The sequence below is a fragment of the Dromiciops gliroides genome, chromosome 6 (genome assembly GCF_019393635.1).
Source record: "Dromiciops gliroides isolate mDroGli1 chromosome 6, mDroGli1.pri, whole genome shotgun sequence".
In the NCBI taxonomy this organism is placed as follows: domain Eukaryota; kingdom Metazoa; phylum Chordata; class Mammalia; order Microbiotheria; family Microbiotheriidae; genus Dromiciops; species Dromiciops gliroides.
Window position 1 is genome coordinate 230,721,882 of NC_057866.1, and position 22,935 is coordinate 230,744,816.

At 40.7% G+C, this 22,935-nt stretch overlaps 1 protein-coding gene across 4 annotated transcripts in view; it reads left to right on the forward strand.

The window, feature by feature from the left end:
• Nucleotides 1-16,842, forward strand: part of TBCK (TBC1 domain containing kinase) — a 285,598-nt gene extending 268,756 nt beyond the window's left edge. For 2 of the 4 annotated variants that reach the window (XM_043971552.1, XM_043971551.1), the window contains exon 26: nt 15,796-16,842. In XM_043971552.1, coding sequence (XP_043827487.1) covers nt 15,796-15,906 — 111 coding nt within the window. In that variant the 3' untranslated portion in view covers nt 15,907-16,842. The remainder of the gene's footprint in view (nt 1-15,795) is intronic. The other 2 variants (XM_043971553.1, XM_043971554.1) reach the window with 1 other exon arrangement.
• The last annotated feature ends 6,093 nt before the right edge of the window (nt 16,843-22,935 follow it).

Genomic DNA, 22,935 nt, shown 5'->3' on the forward strand with positions numbered 1-22,935 from the left:
AATCTAAAGTTCTGTTTTTTTAAAAATAACAAAACAATTTAAGTCACTAAGCTAACTTAGGAAGAATGCTGCCTTTCCTCTCCATCTTTCACTCCATATTAGGCTCTCGTTCGTCAGGCCTGGGTTCAGTGGTCTAGCTGCCCTCCTCTAGCTACACATGGAGGAAACCCTTCGAATCTGTAATCCCTCCTACAGACAAAGCCCAGTTCCCAGCCAGAGAAGGGAGCGACTGGGGTGGCCAAGAACCTAGTGTTATGTGGAGCCCCAATGGAGAAGCTGCTCAGGGTCAGGATTAAGTTGTACTAATTCCCACTCCATCAGTAAACCCCTTAATTTCCTTCACCCTAAAGGTTGAAGGAAGCAGTGAGCTAATGTTTAATCAAGAATGTCTGAATGTGCCATGAGCAAAATTATATTAGCATAAAGGAAAGCTGAGTTCAGAGCAGAATATCCTTAAGTCTGCACAGTTTATTCTTGAGCTCATGGAATGTTAGTTATTGCTCTCAGGGTGAGCCAGATTTTGCTTTGCTCTCTGTTGCTGCTAGAGAAAAAGTGAAATTAAATCGACAGGCCAAATAGATGTTAGGTGGGGGAAGAATGAGAAATGTAAAAAGGAGTACAGAAATCACTTCCACATCTAATTGTGCCACTTTTCAAATGAAAGAAACGGCAGAATCTCTCGTGTGTATTAATACATAGATAATCATCTGCCACAGACTCACATGGGAAACTGCTTCTCAGCTTGCTAGACTAGAGTCAGATTTCCTGGGTGGAGAAGAAAACATTCCGGAAGGTAAAGCCATGTGCTCCCTGAAAAGATGCAGGTTGGGGGATCAGTCTTGGAGAGCCTGTGAGAGAGGCTGGGAAAGAATCAATAGGTCATTGGAACGAGTGGTGGTTTGGGACAGAGATGTCCCTGTGATTCATCTGCTTAGGTCAGCGCTGGTATGTTATCAGATTTTCTTAATAAAAGTACCACTTTTGTCTCTTTTTCTTTTGTATTAACTAGACCTCAAGGAGTTCAAAAGAAAGCTAGCCCAGCTACTGAGCAAGCATGTTGCCCAGGCTTGGTTGTTTCAAAAGGCAGTTCACCATTTTCCTGAATTTTACTCTTCAAGACGTGACTCTTAATTTTAGTTAAGTAGCTGATCAAAAAACATGTCAGTGTATTTTATTTTCAGACACACAGTCACCCGCCGTGCTGCCCTTGGCCCACTCCCCACCCCATTACAAGCTCTCAGATTTCTCATATACACAAAGAGCGACTCATCTTATTTCCCAGAAGTAAATTAAAACTGTTAGCATGAATGATGACTTCACGTAGTGGGCTATCTATAAGAATTAGCCCCCCAGTTCTGTTTTTACTGTGGGAAAAAACTATATGGCTGGATACAACTCTGGGAACAGTGATGAACCTCAGCCTGGAGGAACTAGCCAATAAACTGCAGGTCAAAACAAAATTAATCCTTCCCCCAGTGTTTTCCTAACTACCATGAGGCTTCAGTAGCATATTGTAAACTCCACATATCACATGGGCCTCTGGGTCTCAGAAAAACTCCAAAAACTATTGTTTATTCTTTACCTAGATAATTTTTGGGGTCACTGGACCATGAAGATTTAATCCTTACCAGGATATAACATTCAAAATGTTATCTCAAAAAGAGCTGGGAGTAATCTTTGCTTTCACACAGTCTTGTCAGTCCTTTGGGACACTTCCTAGTTTGGCTCATCCTTAAAAATGTCACATCCTTGGCACAAAATCAATGTCTTTCTCTTCCCATTAAAGAGCTGCCTTGTCTAGGTGGGTATGATGGCCAATTTCAGTAAGGAACCTTCAATGTCTTGCTATCTATCCTTTTCTTAAGAGCCCACGTGTGATTACACCCAGGGAAGATTCTTTTGTCTGACAGTTGGAAACTGGATCCATACTTGGGATGATTGGGTAGATGATTATGGGGACATACTTGGGAAATCAGTTAGCTATGAAATTAGGCACCTTTTGGGAGGGTTTATGTTAAATACAAGGTAATTCAAAATGAATAAGGTATATTATTGCAGTTAACTTACTGTGTGTCAGTGTCAGAGTGACCTGGGTTCAAGTTCTACCTCAGAGGCAGACTGACTGTGTGATTCTGGGCAAGTCACAAAATTGTTCATGTCCCAGGTCCCTGAAACTGTAAAATCCATGGGGTAATTGCCTGTCTGCATTGGTACAAAATCATAGGCATGGTAAAAAAAAAAAAAAAGACTATTCCCGTATTTCTTTATTCTATTGAATATAGAATATAATATAGACCTGTGGGCTTTTTTTATTTTAAGTTTAGTTTTCTCTGTGATAAATCAATGCATTTCCCTCCTGTCTTTTCCTTGGTTCCTGATCCCAGTTGCACCTCGAAGTATGGCATGTAATGATCACTCATTCATAGCTTTACCTCGATGCCTTGCATTTGCTTCAATGCATTTCATTTGCCTCAGGAGAAAAACAAAAAACAAACAAAAAACAAACAAACAGGTTTCTCTCCCCTCCCTTTCCCTACAACCTAATCTCCCCCCTTCTCTTCCTTTTCTCTTCCTTCCCTGCCTCAGGCATTTTCTCTCTTTGTTCTCTAAGGCTTATTCTCATTAACTTGCTGGGTGCAGAAAAAAAAGAAATGAGCCTCTGCCACTTCTTTGGAAATTTCAGGATGATTGGGTATATTTGTTGTCCCTACGACAACCCTCTCTGGCTCCAGATAGTATCTACCCAGCACTTTCAGGCTACTTTGTATGAGATCTTTTACCTGTCAGGAAGTTTCTTGGAACCCTCCGTAGTTATTCCTTTAAGTACTTAGCTAAAGAATGAAACATGTTTCACCTTTATCAGTCAAGTATGCAAGGAATTCCTCTTCATCTTGATAGACTGTAAGCATTTGCTGTGGTTAAACTTTTAGCTTGATTTCTTTTTCCTTTCTTTTCAACAAATGATAATGTTCCCTGGGTTGACCTCAAACCATTTCAGCATTAATGGAACTTGGACTCAGTAAACCTCATCAGAGAATTATGGGTAAAAATTCAAACTTTTCCAATCAAGTTCAAAATCTAGCCAGTGAAGGGAAATAACTTACTGTGGGAAGATAGTTATCTAAGCACAGTTCTTGGGCCCTTAGTTTTTTAGAAGTGTTATAAAATTAAAAGCAATCTACTGGCCAAGTTTTACAACATGGGGGCCTTACTACTCCTAATCTGGGTTCCACCATCAGGTTTCTGTGTTTGTATTGGATATATACTGTTGCAGTGACAAAGCAGCTTAAAATTCTTTTTTGAAAAAATCCCCAAATTTTCAGCAAAAGCCGCTGAGTCACTCTTTTTCAAACTTTATGGTCTCTGGCCCTGTAAACAGGATGAAAGTTATCCTGTCTCAATATGTGTTATTCCACACACCCACCCTGCCCTCCACAGCCCACCATTTAATTACTCCTTACCTCAGGAATGTCTGTAGATGAATGAGAAACTAACCATCCTTGCCCTCTCTGTCAACCTGAAGAGAATTGGAGCTTGGCTTCGCTCCATCACCATTCTAACTGGGTTTTTGTTACTTACATCTTTGGTGTATACATTCTTTGCCGAGCATCTTTCACGTGATGTGATATGACCAACGTTCACAGGCAAAGTTACCGCCCCAAGTGGGCAAGTATAAACAAAGATTGATAAATTATCTTTGGTGCTTTTCGGTTCCTAGGTTTCTTAGATCACTATACCATGAGGTTCATTATGGTTCCTGATACATGATGGTACTTAATGGATGGAGGTCTGACCCACGGTGTGAACTGAGAAGAGGCTCATCTTCTGGTGTAGTTCTGTGCAAAATGTTGTTTGTTTTTTTTTTTTTTATCAGAATAAGAAACATTTTCTGGATAGCTTTTTCTATCATGCTATAAAAGGAAATCTGCAGTTAAGCCCTCACCACCAAATTAAGGTGTTCTGTAAGAGGTTTCCACACTCATTGCTGGGAGTGCTAGTTTGAAAGTACAAGCTAACAGTTATTAAGCTCTTCTTATATGCTATGTACTGTGCTAAGTGCTTTGCAATCATTATCTCATTTGGTTCTCACAACAACCCTGGAAGATAGGTGAATCTGTAGCAAAAAAACTACTTTCACCTTGTCAACAAGACTTTGTTGAGCACTCTTAGGTTCCAGGCTCTGTGCTAAGCATAGAAAGACCAAAGGTAGTCTCTGTTCCCAGAGCTCCCAGTCTCCTTGGGACTGTGGGTGAGATGACATACCAATAACTGTGTGCAAACAAGGTATCTTGCAGGATCAAGTCACAGCATTAAGGAAGATTAAGAAAGGCTTATTGCTGAAGGAAGTGTTTTTAGGTGGGTAGAGATGAGCAGGGGGAGAACTCCAGACATGGAGCCAGTGAAAAGGAATGGAGCATCCTGTGTGAGGAAGAGCAAAGAGACTAGTATTACATGAAGTTTCTCTTCTCTAAGACACTGTGGAGAAACTTGTAAAAATGTATTTCAATAAAACTAAAGTGCATTGCCAGCAGAAATACAATGTGGCCTTGCCAACGAGAAAGGCTTTTAAATAGGGGCTTGGCATTGGACTGTCTTATCTGTCATCAGAGAAACAGTTTGGCTAAGCTTGGAAAGGCCCTTCATTAAGAGATTATGGATCTGACGCTCGGAGGAATCACGGCAGCTATCAGGTCCACTCCCCTGCCCTCTTTTACGGATGAGGAGACAATCTAGGAAGATGACATCAACAAGCATTTATTTTGGGAGTTCTTACGCCAGTTGTTAATGTCAGAGGTGGGATTTGAACCCAGGGCCTCTGACTCCAGAGCCAGTGCTCTAACCATAGAACCAAACAGCTTCCAGTTGGCCATAAGCCAAAGGATTCTTTTGACCAAAGCAACTCATTAAAATAAGTAAATCATGTAGAGATTGTGATCTGTGGCTCTGAAGTGAGTCTGTATACCAGTGAAATGTATTGGAGAAAGGATAAAGACATCTCACACCATGACTCAACCTCAAGCCATTTGAGGCAAGCCTGCTTTCAGTGTCATGAACTATGAAATGTTACTGTGATTTGCTGTATTCTGAACTTCATAACTGATTCAAAACTAGAGGACTGACTGGGTTAAGTAGTAAACTCTTCCCACCTCCTTACTACTGAATGGCCCAGGGTGGGCAAATACAGATCAGAGGTAGGATAAGAACCCAAGTCCTTGGACTCAATCCATTTCTCCTTCCAGATCATAGCTTATCTGTGCTTTTCTAATCCAACAGAACTCTTGTCCTCCTAATAAAGCCTCTGAGAGAACTCTCTAGAGAACTTCCCCTGCACATTACCTGGTGCACATTACAGTGCTGCACAGAGATTGCCCACCAGTTATCCTGCCATCTCAGTACATGCCTGGTCCACCTCCTTTTTCAGTCATACATCATCTCTTCTTAGACAATTGGTTTTACTGAAAATGTGTTATAGCCTACTATATCTCTCTTCACTAGCCTTTGGGTAATTCACGTCTTTAGAGACTGTGGTAGTCCATAATTCACAGCCATATAGCACCAGTCTAGGCAAGAGGTGATGAGAACAAGTTTGGTAGAAGCGGTTTTATGAAGGTAGAAATACCAAGATTTAGCTGATTAGATACATGTGGTGAGGGAGTTTGAGACAGCTAAATGGCTCAGTAGATAAAGCATTTGGTCAGGAAGACCTGAGTTCAAATACAGCCTCAGAGACTTACTAGCTCTGTGACCTAGAGCAAACCACTTAACCTCTTTGCCTAGGAGGCAGCTAGGTAGCTCAGTGGATGGAGTTCTGGGCCCAGAGTCAAGAAGATTCAGTCTCAGACTCTTAATAGCTGTGTGAGCCTGGACAAGTCACTCTGTGGCCTTAATCCCCTGGAGAAGGAAATGATGAACCACTTCAGTATCCTTGCCAAGGAAACCCTATGAACAGTATGGTCCATGAGGTCACAGAATCAGACGTGACTGAATGACTGAACAACAATAAGTGAGGGGGATTGAAGAGTTGAATATCATGCCAAGGTTATCAACTTGTGAGAGTTGGAAGAATAGTGAGAACTTTGACAGAAATAGGGGCATAGGTGAGTTGGGAAGGAAAAAAAGATGCTGAGTTCTGTTTTGGATATGTTGAATTTGTGATGTTTCTATTCCATTCAATATGAAATGTCCATTAAGCAATTGGTAATTCAGGACTGAAGCTCAGAGAAGAGACTCATTAGGATATGAGCTCCTGGGGTGCTGGGACCATGGTTTTGCCTTTCTTTGTCTCTCCAGTGTTTGGCATGGTGCTTAATAAATGCTTATAGTGGATAAAGCACCAGACCTGGATTCGGGAAGACCTGAGTTCAGATCCAGCCTCAGACACTTGACACTTACTAGCTGTGTGACCATGGGCAAGTCACTTAACCCTCATTGCCCCCCCGCAAAAATAAATAAATAAATAAATATGCGTATTAACTTAGCAAATGACTGACTTGAGACTAAGGCTGGATATAGACATCTGAGAGTTATCTGTGTAGAGATAATTAAACCAATGTGAACTAATGGGGTAACTGAGAGAATGTGTACAAAGAGAAGTAAGAGAATCCAGGACAGGATCCTTGGGAAATTCCCATACTTGGGCTTTGGAAATGGATAATGAACCAGAAAAGGAAAGTGAGCAACAGTTAGACAAAGTAGGAGGCAGACCAGGAGAGAATAGTCATGCAAAGCCAGGGAACAGAGAGCATGCCAGAGAAGAGACCAGTCAAATGAAGAATGTGGATCAGGAAGGATGAGACTGAGAAAAGATTGTAAGATCTTACAATTAAGATGATTGTTGGAATCTTTGGAGAGTATGGTTTCAGTTGAGTGATTACATCAGAATTACAAGGAGTTGAGGAGGGAGTTAAGAGAAGTGTAGGCAGTAAATATAGACAGCTTTTTCTAGGAATTTGGCAGAAAAGAGAGGAGAACTATGGGAGAATAATTTGAGGGGATGGTAGGGCCTGGTGAAGGCCTTTTAAGGATGAAAAATTCTGAAGTCAGGAGGAAAAGAAATAATAGATAGGGAAAGGTTGAAAATTAGAGGTTGGTCCAGGTTGGTTGGGTTCATTCTAGGTTAGAGAAGACAGGGGGGGATCAAGGGCAAATGTAGGGGGATTGGCCTTGCCAAGAAGGAGCAATTCCCTGTCACACACTGGGGGAAAGGAGGAAAGAATGGAGGAGCATGTTCAGGTTTTTAAGATGAAGAGAATGGGGAAAGAGAGGGCTCCCCTTGGATGTCCTCCATTTTCTTAATAAAGTAAGAAGCTGGGTTGTTAGCTGAGCAAGGCAAAAGGGAGGTGCGGTGAGCTCGAGGAGAGAAGATCCCTTCCATCTGTGGGGAACCTGTCCTCCATTCAGCTCTGCATCATACATCCTCTGCCGCGGCAAACACCCTGGCCTGTGCTGGAGTCAGGTCTTAGGCTTGCAGAGCCAGTTGTCAGAGCTACAAATTTATTGTTTTGTTCATTATCTAGACTTTAAAAACTGTTAATTATGCAGATCAAACTTCAATTGTGTAAGCCTATTTTCCCCATAGCCCAGTTGTTAAACATGAGCCTTACACCTCTCTATTGCTCTGTAAATACTAATAATAGCTAAAATTTATATAATACTTACTATGCTAAAGCACTTTACAATTATTATCCTATTTGAGCTTCACAATAACCCTGGGAGGTAGGTGCTATTGTTACCTCCACTTTACAAATGAGGAAACTGAGGCAGAGGTTAAGAAATTTACCAGGATCACACAGCTAGTGAGTGTCTGAGGCTGGATTTGAACTCAGGAAGGTGAGCATTCCTGACTCTAGGTCCAGTACTTTGTACACTGTGGCACCATCTAGCTGCCCCATAAGCTTTTAGTCCCTCACGTGCCTTATTCCTGGCTATATCTTACAACATGTTTTTACTATCTTTAAGCCCAATTTTACATTAGTCAACAAGTATTAATGTCTATGTTGACTTAATTTGGAGAGTCTCGTTTGCTTCTTCATAGGATTTCTCTATTCTTTCATCCTCTGCAAGAAATATTGGTATAGGGGCTGCAGATTCATCCCTGGTAGGAGTTTGTCTCAAGTGTCCCCCTCTTTTTTGAGGGGTTTAGCATTCCTTGCAACAGGCTGCCCCTGTTCTGTGCATGCCCCCTCATGCTGCATTGCACACCACCCTTCCTCTAGAACTATTCCAATATGTAGAATCTTCCTTGATGGAAAGTTAATGCCTTCCTAGGTCATTGTCCCCTACCTGCCTGTGACACCAAAGGTGGGAGACTCATATGACACTCCTGAGTGAGACCTTGCTCATCCCTGTAAACAACAATGACAACAACAACTCGGTCTTCTTCACCCCAAGCAGCCTTGCTATATGGAAGAGTGCAGATGTGCCCATCTGTACTGACCTAGGAGGCAGGGTGAGAGCCCAGCGTAACTTTGGGTTGAGTCCAGGCGCCATCGCAAAAGATCCCCTTCATCTCCCCAGCCTGGTCTCAAGATGATCTCCCCCAAGGCCCAGCCTCCTGCACTGGCCGAGTCCCTCCAGTGATCCAGTATTATCGTTATTATGAGGAGGGCTGTTAGTCTGCACATTTTCCTCTGTCTCCCATGCTTAAAACACTCCCTTCCTCACCACAGCTTCCCGGCTTCCTTGAAGTCTGAACCAAAAGCTCACCTGCCACAGAAGACTCCCTTCTCCCCCTCAGTGCTGTGCCTCCCCCCATAACCCTTCCAATTTATCTTCTGTCCCTCTTCTCTGTATCTGGTTCTTTGCGTGTTCCCTCCCCCAGTAGAATGTGGATTCCTTGAGGTCACGGACGGTTTGCCCCTTTCTTTGTGTCCCTGAGCTTTGCTGCCACAGCAGACCAAGAGGTACTGAACTGCCTCTGTGATACAGGGAGGCGCTCTGTTGGGGGGAGTCCTACAATGGAGATGACAAAGTGATTCTTCTTTAAAAGACCTGAATGGCGGGCAGGGTTTTTTCAAGCAATTGTGCTTAAAATTCATTACTGCAAACTATAAATTAGTGTTCATTTAAAACAATAGGAAAAATTATTAGTCACAGTCCAGTGATAAGCAGAGGAAAGAGATTATGTGAAGGGGTGATGTAACCAAGGGGAGGGGAGGAATCTGAAGTTTGGAAAGAAAGAAAAACTAGAATGTTGGAATAAGCAAAATTTTAAAACAAACAAACAAAACAAAACAAAAAGCCTTGTCAGAAAGCATTTTGTGTGAGGCTGGAATATTAAATTATCAAGGAAAATATTGACTTTCTCCTCCCCTACTTTTCTTTGAAACGTTCACTTCCTTTCAAAATGCTTTAAATACTTTCTGCTCTTTTACTTTAACACCATGCTATTTAGCAGAATTACCCATAATAGGAAGAGGTAAAGAAACAGGAAAGTGAATCCTTGAAATTTTCTTGAAGACTTTAAATTATCTCTTTGAAAAGTACACATATAATTGAAATGCCTTCTACCTTGGTGCTTCACATTTGGGCAGCACAAATTATGCCTCCAGCTGTGAGAATGGGTCTTTGGAGGGAATGGTCACAGACCCTAAAACTCTGCAGCTTCCCCAAATCACCTTTGTTCCTTTATCTCGGTTAAAATGGAATTGAAGTCCCTACATTTTGCCCATGCAACCCTTTGTTGTTTCTAATGAAATGATCATATCAGCATGTATCATCCCTTCTCTTGTTCATAATAATCATAGCCAGCAGCTATATAAGCATGCTAAGGTTTCAGAGCATTTTATAAATATCATTTCATTGGATCTTCACAACAACCCAGTAAGGCAGATGCTATTATTATCCCATTTTATGGATGAGGAAAACAAGGCAGGCAGAGGTTAAGTGACTTGCCCAGAGTCATACAGCTAGTAAGCATCTGAGACAAGATTTAAACTCACATCTTCCTTCCTCCAAGTTCTTACTACTACCAATTTACACAAAGCTTGAGCAAAAAGCATGTACTCAGAGGGACCGAGGGAAACCAAACAAAACTATAACCCAAGGCAATTAGGCATGTCCCTCACCCCTGACCCTGAAAGTACTTCTGCCCCTCCTGTGGGAGTGATCTGCCCTAGACAGACAGTAAATTAAAACATGAAAACACATGCCCTGATAACATTAGACAACTGCAGTGTCATTCCTTTCATTTTCTACTCCCTATATTCATTTGCAAATACACTAAGAACTAATTTGAGGCTCTGCCATATCAGGTTTGAGATGAGTGAGTTTCTATCTTAGAAATGAACTCATTTATGACCTCCCTTCGACTTGCACCAACCGCCTCCCCCTCTCAAGCCCAAACCACAGGAACCCGCAGCTACTGGTCCTATTGGTCACACTAGAGACCCTCCGAAATTTGTTCCAGACCCGGTAGAACTGACAGGAGAATAGTTTATGTCCCTCCTACTGTACAGGGTCTCTATAAACACGTCAAACATAAAGATTAAGTGCCCCTGGGTGACTAGGTAACATGGCCCAGGAATAAACCTGGATCAGCCAACTTTTCTTCTGTGACTAATTATTTCAACATGGTGCCCTCAGAAGTACCCATTCTTGAGGGCTCTTCTCCCATTTCCCCCTTTATTTCAGCATTAGACAGTTTTCAAGGTGTCATGAAATAACCTAAGCCACTGGGTTCCTTCCTCTGCCTCTTGCCCTTTACAAGTACTGGCAATGAAAATTTAAGACCCTTGTCTATTTATGGGAGGTTTTTTGGTAAATTTAAAAATGTATTTTAAACTTAAATACAAAATGAGAAAAGGAAAAAAAAACATTGCCAGGTACACAGCAGAACATAAGAGAAACAATAAATTTCCATTTCAGGAAATCCTTTATAACAAATATTTGCATTTTTTCAAAGCTACCCAGCTTTTCTTTGCTTCCTTATTGTCTATTTATTCTTCATTGCCTTTTTCTTCTTGATGTTTTTGAATAATAAAAGTAAGAGATTTGCAAGGCAGTTCAAACAGGATTGTAGGTAATATGGAAATAGGATAATTTGGTCAGAGATTGTGAAGGGGCCAGAAGTCTCTATGTCTCTTTTGGGGAGAGTCATGCATAATATCATTTCCATTTCCTCCCTCCCCCTCTAAGTGCTACCAGGTCCTGTTCACTGATTTAAATTTCTTTTCAAGTTATGTAGTCCTTCTAACCTATCAGGGTGAGCCCTGATAATCCTTCTAACTTTCCTTTCCACTAGACTGTGAACTCCTTGAAGGTAGGAACCATTTTTTTTGGCACAAGGCCTGGTGCATAGCAGGTGCTTTATAAATGTTTTTTGACTTAATAATTAATAGCACACATTAAAGGAACAAGATTAGTTCATGAATCCCATAGGGCAATATGTAGTTCACTCGCCTGAGATCATTCAGTAAACCCCAGATGAGAAAATGTCCTCTTTCAGTAAAAGAGGGCAACTTTTTCAGCAACTTGTCTTAGAGAGTTGCCTAAAGCCTAGCTTCTGAAACTGTGGATCATGACCCCATTTGGGGTAACTAACTGAATGTGGGGGTGACAAAAAATTTGTCAATAGTAAAAGGTTATATATATATATACTTCTTTTGTATGCCTGAGATCACATAAAAATTTCTCAGGTGAAAAGGGGTTACAAGGAGAAAAAGTTTAAGAAGCCCTGGCCTAAAGTATTTGAGAAGTTCAGTGGCTTGCCCAGGGTTACATAGCCAATATCTATCAGAGGCAGGACCTGAATTCAAGTCTTCCTAGCTCCAAGGCCTATCTTGCTGCTCAGACAGGAAGATAATAAATAAATGGCAGATCATGCTAGTGCTTTCCCTCTTTTAGGTATTTCTTATTTTAGGTATTCCTATAATTTGTTTCATATGTATGTATTTGTATAAGACAATTGCAATCTAAGGACCCATGATGAAAAATGTTATCCACCTCCAAAGAGAGAACCAAAGAATTCTAAATGCAGATCCATACAGAATCTTTTCACTTTATTTTACTTGCTTTTTTTGGCAATGACTAATGTGGAAAAATGTTTTTCATGATTTCACATGTTTTACTGATACCAAATTACTTGCCTTCTCAGTGGGTGGGGGAGAGTCTGGAGGGAGGGAAACAATTTGGTACTCAGAATTATTTTTAAATGAGTAACAATAAGTAATATATTTATTTTTTAAGAAAGAGATAAAGGCACTATGGTAAGTATAAGAGCATCAGGGGTGGTTGTAAGATCAAACGTAGAGCTGAAAGGGACATTAGCGACTCATCAAATCCAACCTACCCACATTTTTCAGATAAGAAAACTGAGGCACAGAAAAGTTAACTTGCATAGGGCCACAGAACTAGTAAGTGTCTGAGTCAAGATTTTAATCCAGGGCCTTCCTGTGCCAAGGCCAGCATCCTATCCAGTAGGCCAAACTGCTTCTCTTTTGATAAGTCCGAAAGACAGAACTCAGTCTGTGACCTCAGTGGACTGAGATAATGGAAATTCAGGTTGTTTACGTTCCCTTCTTCCCATCCCTGAAAAGAGAATGGCAATGCTGTTCTCTTGTGCCCACATACTCAGAACAGAGAATATGGGGAAACAGCATTAATCTTTTTCCCTTGGCTGCTATTAGTAGCTTCCATGGGACTTGTTAAACACTGTAGGTTGGAAAAGAAATCCTGGGACTTTATTAATGGTCCTCCTTCTCATCTCAAGTTTCACAGAACTAGGAATAGCTGTTGAGTACAGTGATGTTTGCATTTGGCTCCCACCCAGCACACAGCAAGAAATAAACCAAGATGGTAGAAATGGAGACGGGTCATTCTCACAAACCATTCAGAGGAGGGGGAAACAGGCAGGTTTACACGTGCACCTCCAGACAAATGGACAGTGGAAGAGAGAATGAACGCTGGCACCGAGACTGTGACTTCACTGCTAGAGGGAAGCCCCGGATGAGCAAGCCCCCTCTTTCAGTGCAGATGGGCACCTTTGTTCTGCCCCATATCATCTCAGAGAGTTCCCCAACATGCTTGAGAAGTCCCATGTCAGAGTGAAGACTTGAATTTAGGTCCTTGAGCTCCAAGATCTGCTCACCAAACACTGCATCGTGCTGCTTGGATGGAAGGATGAAGAACAAATAGTCCCTCTTGTAGTTAGTCACCTAGACATGTCACATCTCCTTGTGCTTCTCTTTAGACCCCTCAGTTAACACTGAACCTTTTGGTTGAAAGGGCTCCAGCACTCCCAAGTTAGCCACTACTTTCTTCCACCTCTACCCCCCCACCCGCCCACACACACCTTTTAACAAAACTACTACTCTAAGAACTACCACCACCCCCAGCTCCACAGGGAGATTATCTAAGTAAACTCCTTCCTTACTCATGTTCTGACTTCTGAGGTATTAAAAAAGCCCTGGAAAAGCCAAGATTGATTATCCACAAGCCTTATTTCAGGAATGCAGTGCTTATCTCAGAGTTCTGGCTTAAGCAGTAATAATGTCATCATGTATAGAATATGCTGAAGCACAAAACATGGGGAGGGGGTATCTGTGTGTACGTGTGTGAGTGTGAGTGTGTGTGACCAGGTGGCAGCAGAAGGTTGAACCCAATGCATGCTGGTGCCTTGATGCATTGGATGCTCTAAGGACTGGGCATGACACAAAAACTGGGGAGAGGAACAGGGATGAAGGCAGCTTGGACCCCATGCCCCTGGATCACCCCCATTTCCCCTGGTTTAAAATGCAAAAAGAGGGCTTCTCTTCTCACTATGATTAATCTGATAAGTGGGGGTTTTTTTTGTTTGTTTGTTTTGTTTTTTTGTTTTTGGAGGGGCAATGAGGGTTAAGTGACTTGCCCAGGGTCACACAGCTAGTAACTGTCAATTGTCTGAGGCTGGATTTGAACTCAGGTATGATAAGTGTTTTTAAAAGGAGTGCAATGTAGACAACTAGTTTACTCATAAAACAAAAATAGAGAAAAGTCAGGGGGTAGGTGGGATCAGGGCAGCGGGTAAGCAGATTCATGGAATAATTTTAGGGTCCCCAGGAGGACCTGGTGCCATCAGGACATACTCTTCCACTTACTGATCTGTGGCTGAGATCCCCCCCATTCAGGCTTCATCCCTTCAGCCTAAGATTTTGCTGCTAAAATGTAAATTATCTGGAGGGACCAGCACTTTAAGCTTCTACTGCTCTGGGAAGGAAAGATTTGAAATCAGAAGTAATTAATAATAACAACAACAGCTGACACCTACATAGCATGCAAAGTGCTTTGTACAAATACCTCATTTTAAAATAATAATTGCTGACATCTATGCAGTGCTTACTATGGCCTAGACTCTACTCTGAGTGTTTGTTACAACTATTATCTATTTTACTAACAATAATAGCTAACATTTGGGCAGTGCTTACTATGTGCCAGGCACATGGCTGCTTTACTATTATTATCTCATTTATTTGAGCCTCATGACAATGCTTCAAGGTAGGTGTTATTATTATCCCCATTTTACAGATGAGGAAACAGGCCAGCAGAGAAGTGGGATAGCCTGCGTTCCTTCCTCTAGGATCCAGGGCTAGAAAGGCCCTCTGAAGCCCTCTCATTCAATCCCCCTCCCCTGCTTTTTTCTGTGGTGTGTATGGGTATTAACACATAAGAAACTGACAAAATCTACACATTAGGGCTTGATTTCTTGTTTTGTTGAACGTCCAAACTTAAGAAAGTGGTGGAGTAAAAGTTAATGCAGAGGAAACTTAAAGGTGTGTCCTGAGTGTTTTTGGAGAACCACTTGTCAATCAGCACATCTTTGCCTTTATTTTACAAATAAGGAAATTGAGGCCTAGGAAGTTTAAGATACACGTCCACAATCCCATAGTTAGGCCAAGGAAGCACAGACAAACTCTTCCTTTATAAACTGACCTGTGACTAACCCTAAAGATCAACTTTTCTCAACTAGTGACCCAGAAGCATATTTGTTAAAAGTTCTTGAGTGTCTAGCACGCATGTAAGTGTCCTAGAGAGTTTTCAGCATCAGTTCTTCAAATTCAGTTCAGGTCAGTGATGAAGAATGTCTTCACCGGGACTTCTGTGAAGTCAGTTTAAAGTCAGTTTATGACTGAAGCCCAATTTCTGTTAGGAATATTGTACTACGATGCTACTATTAGCAGCAACAATGATAGTTACTGTAACAGCCGCAACAATAATGCCTTCCCTGTTTCTTCATACATTCTCATAGAGGTATATTGTTAAATGTGTGTTAAATGTGTAAAATGTATATGAAATCTGCTTCCCAGAAATACACATGATGTACTTTTAAATTTAATGGGCATTACTGACATTTTCTCCATCATCATCTTAGGTCTAGACAACCAGCAGAACAATAAATTAAGCTGTAACTTTGCTGTGTAAGTGCTCACACTGAAATTTTAAGAATCAACTCTCTCAAGCCAGTTGGAGCTGGCTGCAGCCTGCCCTGAATCTCATCCCTTGAGGCAGATATTGTTATCCCGGTTTACAACTGAGGAAACTGAGGATACGGATTTTGAAGTATCATCCTCCCTTGCAGTTTCATTAGGAAGATTGCAGATTATTCAGAATAAACTAATAGTACCCTCGGCTGTTGATGACGGAGGAATTTCTTTTGCCATGGTATGAGAGAGACAATAGGATTTAATGTTGGAAACCAAACTCCATGTCTTAATACTTCATTGTACAGTGTTGTCTTTCAAACAGACTTTCAGTCTAAAAAATAAAAAGTACTACCATGGGGTGCGTGTACTTTCTACTAAATATGTCTCTCCTCTCTAGTTTGCAGCTCATCTTGTGAAGATCAAATATCCAAGGGTCTGTATCCTAGATGGAGGCATTAATAAGATTAAGCCAACGGGCCTGCTCACTGTCCCATCACCACAAATATGAAGAATTACAGATGTTGAGAGAGTCTCCGTGTCAAGTGATAAAATAATGCTAGCAGCATGTGTGTATGCCATGATAGATCTCTGAGGGTTATCACTCAAAGATAATACCAGTGATCCAAATGGTATTATTTCCCTGAGATTCTGTCATGCAGTACTTTTTTTTTTCTAATTGTATGATCCAGATGTTCATCTGTCAACAGACTTGACTGTACAGGTATCTCAGAAGGAATTTTATTAACTGTGAAATCTGATAGTGGATTTTTATGATGTTACCACAAAATGCCAGAGGAATTCAGCTGATAACAGCTAAAATCAGTGCTGTCAAGGAATTCTGGCTTGGCACTGATCTCACCTCTCCTTGACAAATGGTAGTAAAGGCATTATTTTGTAAGTACAAGTGTTTAGGTGATAAACTGACAACATACTATCCCTGTGTTTATGATAATTTGGAAATTTCCCAGTTAATTCTTTGTAAGTAAAATCTGCATCTTATGATCAAAAATTGTGATTTTATGATGTTTTTTTCCAACAGCTAATATATTGAGCTACTGCAGAAAGTTGGTAAGCTTTTGTCTCAGTGTCAGTCAATAAATCAATCTATAAAAATTTATTAAGCATATTCCAAGCGCCAGTGGTGGCTATGGAGAACACAGAAAAAAATGAAACAGCCCCTGTCTATTGGGAGGAATGACATGTACACACATGAGTAATTAGAAAAATAATTTCTTTTATTGGAGCTGTGATTATTAATGCAAGATAGTTCCCAGAAATGAATTCATTCCCTCTACCAGTGCAAATTAGCAACAATCTGCTCACCAACTTCAAAGTCTTAGAGTTGGTTCTGCCACTGAGAGCTTCAGTGACTTACTTGCCAAGAGTCCCATAGTAGTAGCTGTCAGATGTAGGACTTGAACCCAGGACTTCCTGACTCTGAGGCCAGCTCTGACTGGGCTATGCTATCTTTCTACACAAAATATATCCAAAATTTTGTTGATTGCTCATGTCCAGCTCTTCATGACTCCATTTGGTGTTTTCTTGGCAAAGATACTGGAGTACTTTGCCATGGCCTTCTCCAGCTCTTTTTTACAGATGCTTTTACAGAAACTGAGGCAAACAGGGTGATATGACTTGCCAAGGGTTACACAGCTAGTAAGTGTCTGAGACCAGATTTGAACGAACACAGGAAGATCAGTCTTCCTGGCTTCAGGCCCAGCACTCTATCCACTGCACCACCTAGTTGTTATCATATCCAAAATAAATACAAGAAAATTGGGGGGTATAGAGGCAATGTGACAGCACTTCCCTCCCCCTTGAAAACTGCTATTTGGTAACAGTTATAAAACCTAAATACAGCCATCCATTTGTCTACTTTACAACTGAAAAATGTTCATTCACTTATAGTTCACCATTATCTTAAGTGTCTGTTTTCCCCATGCAGAACACTGATGGAGGTATTCTATTTTTAGACTTTCCAAACCAAGAATTCTTTCCAAAATTAAATAATATAAAGGTAAAAAGTCACACAATGACCCACACACACATATATACACAGTAATGGATTCAGTTGCTAACATCTCAAGAGCTTATTAGAATTGAAAAATAATTCACCATGTTTTCCATGACAACTCTTTTCAGGCTCCTGAATACTAACTAGAGACAGGCCATGAGTTCATCCTGACCTTTAGCAGTTCCAATTCACTACCCACCTGTAATCCAAAATGTGAGCATTGATAGGCAAGCTGGGATAGTGGTCATCTCTGTCTGAAATAGATGTCTCTGGAGGAGTTGAGAGAGGGTTAGAAGGAAGGGTCATAATGTATGACTGTTGACATCAGAAATATCGAGAAGTATACATGAAAGATAATGGACTCTGACCCACATAGGACTGGTTTTGAACAAGATGAATCCCCTCATCTTTAAAGACCTGTATTTAAGCTGCAGAGATATAAATTTAGCCATATTTCAGAAAATGAAAATGGGGAAAAATTTACACCCGATTAAGAGCATTATTCATATTCTGGTCAACAAAATCAATACACAGAGCACACCACTGATATATTTACAGGCAGGAAAAAATTTTGAGTGGACATGGCAAATCATAGACCTCAATCAGCCCTTGTTGAATTCAGACAAAAATGTTGGTGCTTCTTCAGACCTGAGCTACCCCTACAGAATCCTACAATATCAGTATTATGGTGGCCTTCAGCCAAAAAACAGCAGCAAAAGTTAAAGTTAATGTGGTCCTGTTTGCAATCTCATTGGATAAATGCAGCTATGGCCTGTGTGTGTGTGTGTGTGTGTGTGTGTGTGTGTGTGTGTGTGTTTGTGGAGGGGGGAGGTTAATTACCTGCAAAGATCATCACCATTTGGGGGCTAGCTGTTCACTATGGTTGTTTTGAGCTACCAAATGCTATGATTCTATCCTTCATTCAGCTGAAAAATTGTAACCCTTAGATAAGGGTTCTTAACCAGGTTCCATGAACTTTAATGGGGGAAAAAATTACATATTTATTTCAGTATAATTAGTTTCCTATGTTAACCTATGTCTTAACCTATGCATTTAAAAACATTTCCAAAAGGAGGTCCATAGGCTTCACCAGACTGTAGCCAAAGGGTTCCATGACAAAAAAAAAAAGGAGTATGAGCTCCTGCCTTAAGCCAGCTTTTTCAGAGTCAGTGAATGCTTATCCAAATTATCTGCATCATTTTTTATAAAAGAGTTGTTTGGGTCAAACCTTGCTCATCTGGTGTGTGGTCAGTAAGAAGCAAAGCTCATAAAAAAAAAGAAAATCCCACTAATATTTGATTGTAAGGTGATGTCAATAGTCAATAAAAAAATAATAAGGCAGTAAAAGAGTTAAGTTCTTTAATTGATATGTATTGTGGCATTTGGTCCACAACCTGTATCATAAAATAGAAAAGTTTGTGTGATAAGTATGTAGCCTTAAAACAGGCTCCCCAACGTGTTTACACCTGACTCTTTGAAGTGCTGACAGTGAATTATTTTCAGTTTGTGGAAAACACAGGTGGTGCCAGTTCATTGTTCTCCCTGCATTCCTCTACCAACAATTATTTTTAAAAAGTAAAATCAAAGTGCTGATTACAGTCTTGGTTAAAGGTTATGATGGATGGATAGATAGATACATAGATAGATACATAGATAGATACATAGATAGATAGATAGATAGATAGATAGATAGATAGATAGATAGATAGATAGATAGATAGATAGATAGATAGATAGGTAGATAGGTAGATAGGTAGATAGCATCTCACAACAGGAGATAGAATGGACTTCTAGATTTGGAGATGTGTCAAACAAGACATTACGGTCCTAAATGCTCAGACTGACAAGTATCATACTTTCAGCTAGGTTCATATGTAGTAATCAGAGTGGATCATCTGTTGTGTTCAGAATATAATCATTATTCCGGGATCTATATATCTACAATATATCCTACCAAGAATTATGGTTCAACCGAGCATTCTTCTGTGGGGAAAAAGCAACTGACCAAAACAGGAACATGTGCAAGCGTGAATTAACAACAGACTTTTTATCTTGGGAAAATCACCAGACTAGAAATGAGAAAATAAGCATAAGGAAATTACATTCTAGTATCCATCTTTGCATTTCTAGTACCTTGTATGTAGTTGTATTTTGATAAATGTTGTTCTCAGAGAAAATTAGGGAAGAAGCAAGAATAGAAACACAGAAATTAGAGTTGAGAAGATTACCTGAAGAAAGGCAGAGATAGCTGCTGCCTTAGAGCCCTCAGAGCCAGCACTGACCTGGACCTGCTCCTCTATCCATGCTGACCCACCCCAAGCATCTCCAGTCATTCCTTCCTCCTGATCTGATAGGGTTAGGGGAACTGGGATACTGGGTCACTTTCCAATTTACCCTCATTCTAGCCTCAGATGGCCTTAAGGTCACAACCAATCAGCAGAATACAGACATCAAAATCTAAGAGAACTGGCTTCTTGATCCAGCCTCCATCCTCATCCCACCCATGATGCTGAAGACTCAGAATTCCTAACCTGCCCTGACCAGCTTCAACTAAAACTGATCAGACACTCAATCCTCAGGTTCAAGTCCCTAAAAATGAACTCCCATTGAAGGCTGTCCTGTCTCTCTGGCTCCCCAAGTTCTCAGAGTGGAAGAATGAACCTTCCCCACAGCCCAGCAGTCCAAATTCCCAATTGAAAAGGAAGAGCTAGAGGACCAAACTGGCCAAGCTCTCTACTATAGAGAAACGGGAAGGGACCCCAAGCACAGACCGAGAGCCCAGCCCAGTCTCTCCTCAATCCCATGTCAGAAAACTTTCTTTTCTCCCTCAAAATTTTAGGGAAGTTCTTGCCTCCTCTCCCCCTAAAAATTAGACCACAATAAGCCTGCCACCCTTCCCCTGTTCCTGAGTACAACCAACGTTTCCCACCTGCTGCAATAACACTGGCTCACTCCCAGGGCACTTTTCCTACTCTAATCCTGGAAAAGAAAAATGAGTCATAAATCAAAGAAAATCTTAGACTCAATTAAAAAAAAACCTTCTGTAATGTAAAAGACCTAATGTATAAACATTCCTCCAGAAACACAAGTTGAAGCATTAATGGGACAGAAGAAGTACCAATGGAAAAATTAAATCGGATGATAAATATAGAAATGAATGTCTAAATAATTTTTTTAATGAGAAGAAATGGAACACCTCTGAAGAACTAAAAATGAATATCACACAGAGGTTAATGAAAGATAACAGATATAAGGTAGTTGGAAAGTAGTGTAAGGAATTAATTGTGATTTGGGGTTTTCATAACCCTATCTTTGCTTCATTATGGTCAGACTGAAAAAAAATGCAAGCTTAAAAGCCTAAGAGAAGATGGGTGTGTACTTTGAGAGATAATTGAACAAACAGGACCACAAGGAACATTTATTGAAACTAAGTAACTAAGCCTCCCCTAATAGTTCCCCTACACTCACACGGGCCTGGCCAGATTATAATGGGGACAGCCCATGTGGGTTTGCTGAGACAATTGGAGACTCAGAATGACTAAGAACTGCCCCTTCCTGTGGGAGAGACAGTTAGAGGCAGTTGGAGGGAGAGGAGAGTTTTTTCCTGAGAGGAATGGGGAAGGAAGGTAGAGAGTTAGAGAAGCTGTTGGTGTTTGACCTTCAGACCAAAACAGAAGAGACTGCAAGCTAATTCTCCTTAGAGCTACAGATTTCTGGTGGTGGTGAGTTTGTGTTTTTGAGGCAAAGCTAGCCCTCTGGGCTGGAGGCAGATTTGGGGTGCCTGGGGCGTTTTTACCCCAGAGATTTAGATTCTTTCTCATTGTCCCTAGTTCTATTGACCTCACTTGTGTTTTGAACTTGTTCCCATTAATAAACCTGTTTTGGTTTTTTTGAAAGAGGCTGTTAATTTCCTTTCTTACCCCAATACTATGGCAAGTCGCCCAATTAACTCTTCCCATACGAAATTTGGCCCTTACAGTATAACCAATTAGGAACTCCAAAGAAGAACAATATTAAAGAATATCATCAATGTTGTTGTATGACAATAAGAGAGGCTGATCTTAGACCAAGAGCAAATGATGACAAGTTGACAACCAGAGTCTTCACACTAATATTCTTGTGGCATTGAGAGAAAGTGAAAAGGCCCTTCAACACAGTACTCAAAATCACAAACTTAGCTAGAAAATGGCCACATGTTGCCTTAGAAAACCACAAATTAACATTATGTTGCATTGTTTTTATTTATTTTGTTAAAGATTTCCGAATCACATTTCAGTTTGGTTTGGGCTGTACTCAAGAGGTTTGCAGGATACTTGTAGCCTACATACCAGGAGTTTGACACCTCTGCCCCAGCATACTTGGTAGTTTCTTTATGGCAAAGTTTTGGAAGATCATGGACAAGAGTCACATAGGATAGGCAGGCATGTATGAGTTGTGATCTGAATCACTGAAAGGAATTCCTGAATTGATGAGAGCACAAATACATTTGAGTATCGAATGAAAAGAGATGAGGCAACAACTTAAAGAAAATACAAAATGATATCAATAGTTCAAAAACATCTGTGAAAGTAGCAAAAAAAAATATAAAAAAGCATATAAGAGCAATAGATTTTTTTAAAATGAAGAACAAAACCAAGAGGCAACTAAAAAAAAAAACTAACAATGATGTGGGACTGCAGAGAGGCTCCCCCCATATGAGGATGGAGATTGAGGAAAGGTAATTAATATGGCAATTAAAAATCATTAGTAACTTTAGTGGGAGCAGTTTCAATTGCATGATGAGGTTCGAAGCCAGACTGCAGTTAAGGAGAGAGTAAGAGGAAAAGAATCAAAAGCATCAGTTACAGGTGGCCTTCTCAACGAGTTTAGCTACAAAAGGAAGGAGAGATTGGTGCTCAGAGCTAGTGGAGATGGATGGATGGATCAAGGGAATTTTTGAGAATGGATGTGATTGTCAGCAGTATAGAAGCAACTAGTAGGCAAAGAGGACAAGCACTGGAGAAGACAGGATGGAATAGGATCACTTATGCATGCTGAGGCATTTTCTTGGCAAGGGCTATCTCTTCATGTGAGGAGGCATGATAGTGACAGAAGGCATCCAAATGATGTGAGGGGTAAAGAGGAAAGTCCCTTCAATTGGCCTCAATTTTTCAGTGAAATATGAGACAAGTTTTCAGATGAGAGCTGTGGGAGGTTAGAGGAGGGATGAAAATGTTTCAAAGGCTACAATGGTGAGTAAGATAGTGAATAAATTACAGAGGTGTCAAAGGGTTGCCTTGCCATAATGAGGGCCCAGTTGAGGTTATATAACATAAACTTGAAGTGAACCCAGGGAACAGTTTCATGATTTTCTCCAACTTTATTCACCAACATGATTAGGAATTAAGGCATCAGATGGATGAATTAATCCAAGGTTAGGGTTTAACTGGACAAGATCTTTGATAGGATAAAGGGGCAAGGGAATCAAGAGAAAAGGACAACAGAGAGTTGAGTTGATTCACCAAGGAGTGAAGATGAGGAAGG